This window comes from Buteo buteo, chromosome 5, assembly GCF_964188355.1.
Source record: "Buteo buteo chromosome 5, bButBut1.hap1.1, whole genome shotgun sequence".
NCBI lineage: Eukaryota > Metazoa > Chordata > Aves > Accipitriformes > Accipitridae > Buteo > Buteo buteo.
In genome coordinates this window covers 35,001,058-35,013,640 of record NC_134175.1, presented here as the reverse complement: position 1 = coordinate 35,013,640, position 12,583 = coordinate 35,001,058, and the positions used below count along the sequence as shown (strand labels likewise).

At 37.0% G+C, this 12,583-nt stretch overlaps 1 protein-coding gene across 3 annotated transcripts in view; it reads left to right on the top strand.

Annotated features, from left to right (window-relative positions):
* Window positions 1-12,583, top strand: part of SLC4A10 (solute carrier family 4 member 10) — a 124,233-nt gene that overhangs the window by 18,489 nt on the left and 93,161 nt on the right. For all 3 annotated transcript variants that reach the window (XM_075028583.1, XM_075028582.1, XM_075028581.1), the window contains exon 2: window positions 5,655-5,736. In XM_075028583.1, the coding sequence (XP_074884684.1) occupies window positions 5,655-5,736 (82 nt within the window). The remainder of the gene's footprint in view (window positions 1-5,654; window positions 5,737-12,583) is intronic.

Genomic DNA, 12,583 nt, shown 5'->3' with positions numbered 1-12,583 from the left:
ATATATAAACTGAAATGAATATATTAGAGTTCTATTTTTAAGTAAATGTAATTATTGATAATGTAAAATAACTAAAATAATTTTATATTACAGCTTTCTATTGTTTATAGGAATGCAGTATTTAATGTTTTATGCTGACAGGCATTCCTGAGTTCCAGATGGCATTTGAGAATTATGTAGGTTGTCTAATCATCAATAAGTGGCTTATATGGAGAATTAATTAATACCATGATTATTTTCCTTATGAGTCAGCAGGTGTGTCATATGCATAATTTCTAGTGTGGAAAAAATCAAAATGGCTTCTGCTGTGATATATATTTTACAGAGAGAAAGATGCTGAAAAAGGATTCTTTTTGGTTATGTTGTGATTTGTGCTGTGGGTGTATTAAGAATGTAATTAAAAAGGGAAAGGATTTTACCTAAAGGTTTAAAAACCCTGAAAAACTTTCTGGAATATTAATACTCTTTGAGGCTGATTTTGCATTGTATTTCAAAGAAAAGCTATCATCCAGTTTTTTGAAAATGCTGACCAAATATCACAGACAGAAAATAAAAGTAGAAAATGAAGAAAATTAGATAGAAAGAAGGATTAAGAAAAGAAATAATTTCTAGTTTTCCATGTAAAATGAAAATTTTAGTGTTATCCATTTTGACTTGTCTGTTCAAAATACATTAGCACCAAATGTCACACCAATGGAGCAAAGTACCTACCAAGGGAAGGACAGCGAGACATATTCATTGCAACTATTTAATAATTTCCTATTGTCCTAACAATTTCCCATTTCCTAATGTATATGTATTGTTACACTATTATTTCATTTACTGTAGCGATCAGCACAGATGATCTTCAGTAAATTTTTGTGCAATATTCAGGTAGCTTTTATGATATATGCAAGTGTCTTTTATGTATAGATAATTTCAAATCTGTGTATCATCACCTAGACTTTAATCTACCTTCTTGTCATCCAGAATGTAAGGAGTATGCCTTAATTCCATCATCCGGAAGTATACTGAAGTTCTACAAGTGTATGTGTCTGCATTAGCACATGTGTTTAAAAATGTGTCATATGCCTTTCTATGGATCCACCCTTGAAGGGAGTTACTTTCCTCTTCTTTCCACTCAATCATCTACCACATGATGAAAGCATAGACTATTTATATGAGCTATAACTAAAACCAGCTGAAAACATCTGTCATAAAATGATATTTCTCAGCTTTTAAAAATGTGTAGTTTCTCCATTAATTAAATTGATCTGAGGTGTGGAAGGGCAGTGCACAGTTCTGGGAAGTGACAGGTTTAAGGATCAGCCTCTTTGCAACACGTTATGAATTGCAGTTATGGCTGTATCATAGCTAAACAGCGTCAATTTGGGAAGCTTTCCAGGAGGTCATTTATCTAGTTTTGGAATATCCTGGGTAGTGAGCTTTATCAGTACATTGGTAGAAAGGGCACTTTAGACATTTGCTTTTGGCTTCTGAACCATGGGCCTTTTTATTCCTTCTAACCAATACACTTACAAGTCCTGGCAACAACTGCAGCCTCACTTTATACTCTGATAAACAGGCTGTTGATTTAAGGGTTGAAAGTCAGTACTCCTAGCACTCGTGGTGACCTTCTTCCTTCATGATGGCGTACCAAAAAGTAGAAGCCAAGTATCTTTGAAGGCGGTTTATTTCATTTTAATTTTGTTCAACTTCAAATACGTGTTTCAATGTTATAATGTGCGGTTGCACTGTGAAGGATGCAGAGGACAACTCTACTGTCTGCTTTTCTATACTTACTAGTGTGTTTAAACTTCTAGTACAAAGAGACAAAAATAGTAACAACTGTATTTATAAGACTCTTTCATTAAAATAGATTTTTCCTGTGAAATGTGTGCAGCAGATGCTGCTGTGTGGTGAATGTCATTTCAGCATTCATTTGGAAAATGTAAGAGGTGAAATCATGGACTGAGTAGAGTTGCTGAGCCCTGGTCTCTAAGGAGCTTGTGGTTTCCATGTGAAAGCCTCAGGTTTTTCTTACTCTATTATCCCAGATACATTATTTCTTCTGCTGTGTGTTTGCTTATATTTTACTGCTTTAGGGAAATAGTTTTGTGCCTACATTTTAGGTAAACCATTGTGTGATAACTATATAAAACCATAGAATATTAACAAATATAATTAAAAAGAGAGAAATGTTAGGTTGTTTATAAATATATGAGAAGTTTATTGCACTCTGATTGCAGCTTCACAGAAGTAAAATTCCACTGGCTTCTGTAGCATTGCTCTTATTAGGCCAACAGAAAGTAAGCCCAGTATATTTATTTTTATGTAAACTTTGTCCAGTTAAGTTGTCAAAGCTGTGCACTGTAAAACTATTACAAGGTATTAATATACATTGATTTGATGTCAAAAAAACATTTTATGCCTAAATGTTGATTTTCATCAGTCTGTTGTTTCTTATCATCATTTCTTCACATGGGTAAAGTGCGCACTTTCCTAAATCGAATGACTTAGCACTTCTGTAGTGCTTTACAGTTCTGAAATGCTGTGTGAATATTAATTATGGCACAGAGCAGCCTGGTGAGGAAGGTAGATAAGTAAGTATTATTATCCCTATTTTACAGATGGGGAAGCTGAGGCACAGAGATTAAGTGACTTTCCCAAGGCCACACAGCAAGTCAGTGGCAGATCCAGGATTAGCGCTTGGGGACTTCCTGGATCCCTCTCCCATGCTTTAAGCAGTAGACCACAGTGTTCACTGGACTCAGCAAGCAACTCATTGCAATAATGGACAGTTCCAAGGACTCATACCTGGTCAGTGTGTCCACACATTTGTTTGCACACTACTGCAGTATGTCAGTGTGGTTTGAATACCTCAGTTCTAGCAGATTTGTGCACTATGTAAAATTTCTGACCTTCGTCATCTTCAAATGGGGTGAAAGGAAGAAGTGGTAGAATTCTGTCGCAAACGTGGCATGGCTGTGAAAAACATTTAGTTTTCATGCCTTATTCTGATCTTGCTGAAACTGATGGGCAAAAATGCAGTGGATTCATGGCTTTGAGGATGTTAGTGTGGAGGTTTGTGGCTGCTTGGTATGTTAGAAGTCATCCAGAGCATTAATTCTATCTTCCAGGACTGTCTTATGGTTAGTCTTGCCTATACTTTCAGTTTCAAACTCTCATTTATTACAACACTTAAAAATAATTATTTCATAGTTTTCCTGACATGCTAATAAAAAGCAGAGCATTACCAACTGAAATTAAGTTTCTAGTCTCTTGTCATCATGGGAAAGTAGAGTGCATCTGCCACTATTGTTACTTGTATTGTGATAGTGCTTACCTACAAGTGAGATTAAGACCTAATTGCACTAAACTACTTGCAAGCCCTTCCTTCCCTTCTCTCCTCCTCCAAGGAGGCAGTACAGGAATCACAGAAATTACTTCTAGCTTAAATGCAGTGTGACTCTTGTACTGGTAATGCAAGGTGGCTTTCATACTGCTCCCTGGGAAGTGAGAATGTACAGTGCAAGACCTGTTTAATTGGACTTTGCTCAGAGTTTGACATGTGAATTTGCAACAACACAATACTCCCAATTAAGCTTTTTTTTCCCTGTAATATTAATGGAATAAACCCACTTCTGAGAATGAGGTGAGGCTGAGATTTGCTGTGACATTACAGGAAGAGGAAGCAGGGAAGAAAAAGATTGCCAGAAGCTGAACACATGGGAAAGGAGAAGTCAAAGTGTATGAGCATATTTTGATAAATATTAATGAATTAATTTGTATTTAGTTTACTTAGATGATCTGTAAAGGCTTTATAAACTGTCCAGCAATTTAATATTTTCCCCATTGTAAATTTCCCCTAATATTGCTTCCATAAGGCCTTTTCAGGATCAGTAAAATACCAATGGCTATGCCTTATGCTGGAATAGCACTACTTCTGATGTGGCTGTAATACTTGGCCTTTGGCATCCTGCCTAACCATTCACCCAGGGGCATGGCATCATGCCAGCATGACAAATATGCCCAGTTATGTCTAACTGCTTAACATAATGGATTCATTTTACCTAGGATGGTCAAATGGTTTGCGTGAAATTGTACTGCCCTGGTACATTTTAATAGATTATTAGCTAATTCTAAATTATTAAAAGACAGAACAGTTTCAACAGAAGGCCTTTCCTCATTGTCAGATTTTAGTTACGTACTATTATCTGCTGGAAAGCTCTAATAAAGACACTGTAACACTCTCAGTCTCCCTTTCTTTAACAGCCCAGATGCTTGGCGCTGACACGTTCCTAGGATTTTTCTATATAAGAGAGCTACAGCATGACAGCTATTTTTAAAAAAGAGAGGAGCCTGAAACAAAAACTTATATGCAGAATGCACGACATCCAGCTCTAGATGCTAATTTTTTTGCCTGGGGCATCTGCTCTTTAAGGAGAGGTGCTCCTGTAGTTTAATTTCTTGTTATATTCTATTGCATTCTATATACAGATATATATTTAGCATATAATGTTGGTATTCAAATCCCCTTGCTTCAGACTTCCATTGATATACCAATTTTATATATTGAAATCAAGCAGTTCTAGTTCTAATATCACTTACTAAAACCCTTCCACTAATGACAAGTAAATATATATTCATGGTATATTAATTGATGGTTTTGTATAATGCATCGTTTTTTCTTCATCATCATTTACTGGAAACTACTCTAAATCATGTTGTGAAATACAGGCTGTATTTAGCAACTTCTTTTTGTTGCAGTTGGTGATGTCAAACTCATAGTGAAGCCAATGTTCATTTTAGCTTAGCATCCAGTGCCTTGTTGCTGAACTCCCAAAAGATTTCTCTACTTAGGGAAATGTGATTTTTTTTTTTCATGTCAGAAGTGACCAGAATCACTAATTTCTGTAGCTTTTTTAGCCTGAGCACAATACACTAATTCATCACATAATATGTTTATAGTGCAGTGGAGAATACAGTTAAAATGCATGTATGACTACAGTGTAAAATTAAACATGAAATGTATGATGCTGAGTAAGAATTGCTTTTCTGTTTTCTGCTATTAGTGTGTGCTGTCTGCCTTTATTGTAATTACAGCTTGGTGTTTGTAAAGAAAAGCAAAAGCTTTGCAATCACCAGTAAGTGAAGCCAGTTGTTTTCACGGTATTAAAGTTTTCTTTCTTATCTTGTCACTGAGTATCATTCTCTAGCTTTGCCAAAGTATAAGGAGTGTTAGTGCTAATAATTTGGGAATTCTGCATGTAGCTCAGATTCCTGGTCTAAAGACAAAAATAATGTGCAGTGCCTTTCTTCAAGAGTACAAGAATAAAGCTGCCTCAACCAGACATTTCTTCTCTCATCTCTTTCGTTGTCCTGTTGACTCATGTTGTTAGTTCCCAGTAACCAGTGTTTACTCATCATCTTGCGGGTTTTAACAGGAGAACTTCTTCATGTCAAAGTTAGCTGTAATCACACCTCAGTAAAAACTGATGCGAAAAGGAATAGATTTTAATAAGGAAAATTAAATTCTTAAAACCTTCTTTGTTCCCGAGTAGGAAGAGTAAATAAATAAATATTAAAAGCATCTTTGTTTCTTAGTACTATACAATCTTGCCAATAGGTTCCAAATGAGAAGCAGCTTATCTGTTCTTTTTTCTGTTTTGCAGAGAAATGATGAAGAGGCTGTTGTGGATAGAGGCGGAACTCGCTCCATTCTCAAAACACATTTTGAAAAGGAAGATCTGGAAGGTGAGAGATTATTTTTCTGTGCATTGCATTGTCTCTTTCTTCTGAAAGAACTGAAATGCAATTCCAATGTGTAAACTTACTGATTTGAGCAGGGATGCAAAGAGAGTGAACAAGAGAGTAGAATCTCATAATTTATTTTAGAAAGAGAAATACTACTCTTTTCTCACAGTGGTGCTCAGATACAGATGAAGGTGGAAGCAGTTTGCTAGTTTTCAGTGATCTATAATCAAGTCCTGTAAAACATGCATGTATGACTTTAGATAAGTCTTTTTACCTTTAATTTTCCAAATATGTAAATGCAAGCAGGACTGATGATTTAGTACTTATAATGGCTTCTATACTTCCTTTACAACCCTCATGTAGCTGCCTAGCCACATTTTCAGCTGAACAAAAACATCTGGAGTGTCACAGATTGGACACATACTTGATAATATACACTGCAGAAACCACCTAACATCACCGTGGGTAAGAAAGTGGGAAGTTGAGAACTGTCTTATGATATTGGCCTAATAATTCAGATAATCTCTGAAAGAGTTGCATTTCAGTTTGTTTAGTGGATCCCAAACTTACTCTGGTTACTACTGTACTTGCACTCTTGTATTGAGTTTTGTGACCCCCCAAGTCATAATTATTGGATGAAACTGTATTTCTGTTTCACATATGATGTCCCATCCCTGAGACTGGAACTTGCTGATTTTAATTGTTAGCTTCTTGTGGTGGGACATGGAAGGTTCTTGTCTTTGTCATACAGAGCCACAGGAATAGCCAAAAAGAAATACTAAGATCTGGAATGTATTTCAACATCCTACATCTGAAAACTTACCTGCCTCAGGTCTAAAGAGAGGTTTCTCCATCTGTGCATGAACCTGAGCTTTCTAAATGTCTACCCTTGATTACTTCATTTTTTTTCCCTTTTCTATCTGGCTGTATGAATTTTGCTTTCTCTGCTGCATGATGGCCATATTGATGATTTCATGTAAATGTCAACATGATGCACAGCAACTCCCTGTTAATGCTTCCCTCAGCCGTGCCTCAAAAAGCAGACATGGCTGCATTTTGAAAGGCGGCCTGGCTGTGTTAGTCTGTATGAGGTGGTCTCTCTCAGAAGGATGTAAAATGTCACGCAGTGTAGCATATATGAGGTAGGTAGCTCTCTGCTCAGTCTGAGGCAAGTCTGAGTACATGCAAGGGAAGATCTAGGGTGGCATTTAGGGTTTTGGTGTCTCCAGGGGTAAGTGGCTGTCAGTGGATCAGGCTGGCAATGACAATTTTGGACTTGGGCACACAATCCCCTTTTTTGAATCTTGCACTTAGTCTTCTGTAGTCTTCAGTTCCTTGATCGCATCCTCGGACAAAGTGAAACTATTGTATCTGTTGTCCTTAGAGAAATACCTGATAGAAGAATGGATGCTCCCTGCCTTCCCTTCTCCATGATACTGACTCTCAGATTTTTTTATGGGCTGAGCCTACCCCCAAACATATCCTTTTGCTGAGTCATTTTACTGATGATGGTAAGGTGGCATTTCAAAAATGGACAACTTTCTGGAGAATGACAACTTTAAGCTCAGTCACATGGGTAGACTCAAGTATTAAGGCAATCAGGATTACTATGATGTTTCACATGTGACTACATGGAACCTAAAGCCTCATCTCAAAATTTGAAGTACGTAATTTGAAAACTATTTAATTACTATTTTTCCCCACTATCCTATATGTATAGAGTTGCTCCTGTGAAATACCAGTGAAAATATTCTTTCAAAAATCTGCTCCTATGATGTTATCAATAGAAATTGGAATATGACAATGACCACCCCCCAATCTTTCCATCAATTTTAATTGTTTAGAACACTGAAAAATTCTGTAGTTAGCTAGTGAGTCTGCTTTCCTTTAAAGTAAAATCACAGTGCTTCATAATGTTCTAACAAAAGAATTACTCAATGTAGAATCCTTCATAATGCAGTTAGCTTTCTCAGATAAATTTCATGTCCACTCTAAGATCAGATCAGTGTCTTTAAATTTATAATCACTGCATCCAGAAATACCAAGTGACATAAAAAGATTTTAAGAGATTGTACATTTTAATATCCAGTTGCTGTTAATAGCATGTCCATTTGTTTCACAGCACATCTAGGCACTTTTCCATCTGGAAACAGTGGATGTGACTCACAAATGTCACTGTCTTATTCTTGTCCAATGAACATTGTGTTGGGTTTTGTTGAAAACTTACCTTTTTTCCTAATGACATAACAACTGTAAAATAGGAAATTATATAATCAGGTGCTAATTGCATAGCTTAGTAAAAATCATATAATTAGATAATTAATATGTATTATGTAATTAGCTCTTTGACAGACATTTAATTGAGTTTATGTTTTAAAAATGTAAATAGCTAGTTACTGAATATTCTAGCAAAGACTAGTTTTGTCAGGGTTTAGGTTTCAATAGCACCATATCAGCAACATTCCAAAACCTGCAATTCATATGAAGAACTAAAGGTTGTTTAAATCTGAAAATCAGTATTAGTTTCTTCTGATTAAATCTTAAAATTGTAAGTATTTTGCTATTTTTAAATTTTAGATCATCAACATTCAAATGTCAGCGATACTGATTTAAATGTGTACTAAAATTTCCGTCTGAAATTTCTTGGCTGAGCAAATACTTGTATTTGCATATTTTGGGGCAGCCATTGTGCAAATATATTGCAAGTACATATCTTGCTGAAAGCATGTAAATATCACGGTGATTAATGCTGCCTGGAAGAACATCCACAAGACCAGAATTTTGCCTCAGTCTCTCTAGATCAGTGTTTTCTTTCCCTGAGCAATGTAGTAAAAGTCTGGGGAGATAGGACAGGAACTGCAGTACTTCTGGGAACAGAAGAGATGTGGTGCTCGTTTTAGTACCAGTAATGATACTTGCAATGTGTACTTCAGATCGTATCTTTCTACTTAAGCTTTGTAGTGCTTCAGAGGTGGATTGTTTGCAAAGCTTTGGCATTCATATTTTCAGCATGAATGATTTTTCCAAGTAATTCATTTTTCCCAAGTTGTAAGGTCAAGATCAGGCACTAATACCAAACAGGTTATTTGTCTCACTGTTGCATTAATGAAGGGACAGAGAAAGCATTTCTAAAAGCAAAGCAAGAAGCCCATCTCCCCTGGTTATAATCACATATTTTGCATGTTATCTTTCAATGCGTGTATAGACAAAATTCCTACTGAAATAAATATGCTCTTATTTTCATCAGTGGTGGAATTCCTAAATGAGAACTGGGCACTGATTCTGGATGCTAAAGTACTTAATTGCAAAAGGACAGGTTGTACATGTACCTGTGCTGGAAGCAGGTAGGCAAGTTTTCATAAACAGATGTGCACATCAACAACCAGTTGCACTCGGACAGCTTGCTTACTCCATGTTGTTGTCTCTGACTATCTGCCATTGCTTGAATGCATGTTCAGTAGTAACAGTTTTCTAACAAAATGGATATACCTACTTTTTCTCTCATAAGTTAAAAATATTTGGGTTGATCTGTAGATGTCTGGAGATCTCAGAGTCTCTCAGATCCCACGCGAGACTTTTGGACTATGTAGATATGCAATACAATTGGCACTAAGTGCACTCTGACTAAGGTCTTTCGCTTATGCCCTCTGTACCAGCTGAGAGTGAAAATGACTGTTCCATGGCTGTCCTTGCTAGAGGTGGTCAGCTTCAGATACTGGATTTTTGTGGCAGGATTTCAGAACTGCTGTGGGTATTACTGTGGCCTGGTTTGAGAAACAGCTTTGATGGGGAGATGGCTGGAGATAGAATTGTTAGGTGGAGGTCCAGGCATGAATCAGGGATGAATTCTGGCTCTGTTGGAGGAAATCGCAAAATGATCCTTGGTTCAGAGAAGTCAAGATTTTGCTTAAGCTTTTCATGTTTCATACATTTTTATCTGCCTAAGTGGTGTGGGAAAAATTTGTCTCATGGGAAATTGTTTGTATCTTTCACATCTCTCAGGATACATAAAACACCATATCCGGTATATAAATCACTGTACATCAGAATATGCATTCTGACACTTTTGACAAAATTTAGATTACATGGAGTGATTACTGAAAGTCACAGAAGACTTCAAGCTAAATTAGGAAATAAACATCACTAGTGCAACACTGAATATGATACGGAAGCCGAGGATTTAAATTTAATAAACCAAAAATTAATTTGAAATGTTAGTGTGCTTGTAGAGATGTTTTGTATTTAAAAAACTGCACAAAGGTTAATTTTGATAGTAGATGTCCTGCTGACCAAAAAAAGAGAAAACCCAGAGTATTTAATTATTCTCTTTTAAAAATGGTTATTTTAGTTATTATTTCTTTTTAGATTTGTTAGTGTGTGACAGTAATTTAAAAATTATTTTCATGAAATTTTGATTATATACAGTTAGGGTTAATATAGGAAAAGCTCATTGTGATTGAACTCTAATCTCCATATATTATTTAGTGAAAATCTGAGTCGCTCCAGATATTGAAGTGAGCTTTTATTCTCAGAGACTGGACACTTTTTATAGAAGTAACATAATAGTGGACCTGTCTGCCACTGACATTATTTACCTGAAAATTAGTAGGACCTAGCAGCTCACACGACTGAAAGAACATAAATGTTATTAACCTGCTGGCCTTGATTCAGCCTTGCCCCCATGTAGAAGCAAGTCTAAGCTACGAATTCTGCTTGGCCAGACAGGAACATCGACCAAGGTCTCCCCTCCCTTTGGCTGCCAGGACGCTACAGCCTACTGCAAATAATTTGTTACTCTGTCAGTACAGATCGCCTGCTCCAAGCATCCTTGCCTCTGCTTCCCTTGGGTGCCCCATTCATCCTGATGTTCACTTTGACCTATCTCATGCCCCTTGCGGCAATGTTCATTAGACTTAGAGGGGTAGAATATAAGATGTGGAAGAGCTCCAGTATAAACAGTTGGACAGAGATTTGGGTTAGTCTACGCCTGCAATGTTGGATGTGGTTGTTTAGCTGTAGGTCTCTACAAAAAGGTCTCTTAAAAAGAACCATTGTGGCTTTACAGGCACAGAATTCTTTCATTTTGTTGCCTACCAGGTATTACATGCTCTAGCTGGTTCCATTTGTCATTTCTAAGGCACATCTTTCTGTAGTGCCTCTCATCTTGTTTTGTCACCTTTTTCCTATGTCTGAATATTCCTGGAGATCTCACTTACTTTTCTCCTGAGCTGTGCTTGCACTCTTACCTTGGCAGCTGCCTGGTTTGGTCCCCTTGCATGGGTCTCTTGTCCCTTCCCAGGTGTTCCCATATTTGTGGGAAGGGGGTTCACCTTGAAGATTCATGAATAACTGTGCAGGGCATTTTCACAAAATCTCTTTGAAAGTTCACATGAAGAATAATGAAATAATGAAAGCAAACAAGTTACCACGTAGTGTTGGCTGAGTGCCACATTCTTTTGTTGATCATAAGCCTAGGGTTTTGAAGTTTGACTTTGCTCTGAGCTTTACTGACAAGAAACCTTTTCAATATTTGTGGGGACTAGTATTTCCAAATATTTCACCTTGTGAAATTCTGATAAATGAAATTGGTATAAACCAACTTGCCATTATTGGTGAAAGCTGCAAAACTGTAGCATCAGAAGACTAACATTCCATTTTTAACATACAGCTGTGCTGGTACTGAGCTTGCATTTTTTTTTCTTTGCTTGTTGCTAATTTAGATATATAGGTCAAATTCTTCCCTCCGATAACTACAGCTTCACTTTCCATCAGTGGAAAGTGTGTGTGTGTCTCTCTTACATTCTGTGTCTGCTGACTTTTTTTTTTTTTTTTTTTTTTTTTTTTTTTTATCTATTGTGTGGCAAGGTCTGAGACCTGATGTCGTGATAGAACCATGCATGCAACACCTCTGGACTCCTCTGAAGCAATGTAGGGAAATAGGGAACAAACCTAAGTGCAGTTAAAAAGACTTTTTAGCCCAGCCACAACCTGGAAAAATGTTTTGTTAAAAGGAGAGATTTGTTGGGAGAGCAGTTGTCAGGGCTTTTTAAAAGGTCCTTAACTTTAGTGATTTCAGTGAGATGCTCTTATCTTCCATATTCAATATTCCTTAATGCTTTCTTAGGCCATGGATATAATTTTAATTTTTTTTCTATATAATTTCTGTTGTACTTTAACCCAATACATAAGGTACATGTATGATCTAAAAAATTTGTGAAGGCTTTCTCAAGGAGAGTTCCTCCAAATTATAGCATGGCAAAAAGGTGAAAAATGTCCCTTGAGCAAACCATCACCACAAACAGCAATGTAAACTGTTGGTTTAGGAAGCACTGCCTTTGTCCTTTCTGCTTTCTTTTTAGCTCTGCCTCCCTTCTGCACTACAGTAACGGATCATGAGTCATGTACTCTCTACTCCTACACAATTCACCATAATCACTTTTTCTCCTATAAGCAAAAAGGCAATTCTTTTAACTCTACGTGGACTGCTGGTTTTCTGTCTCTACCACACTGTTCATTTTTGAGAGGATGGAAAATTGCATTTGTTTCAGCTCTAGCTGGTAATACATAAAAGAGGCTTCAAGGCACTGAGTGTTTTCCAGAGGAGGGTGAAACCCCTCCAGTCCTGCTGAGGTCAGCAGTCATTTGAGACTTGGCTCGAACCACTGGCAAAATATTCCCTCTCAAGGCATCTTGACTTCGCAATGTTTCCTTAGTAGGTCACAGAAGCCTGCCTTTGCTCTTTCTGGAGATGTTTCAAGACCCATCTGTTCCCTTATCTGCCCCCGTCCGTCACGCCTGTGAGCAGGGATCTGAAAGCCTTGGTCTCAGCAGGTGCCTAAGGCAGATG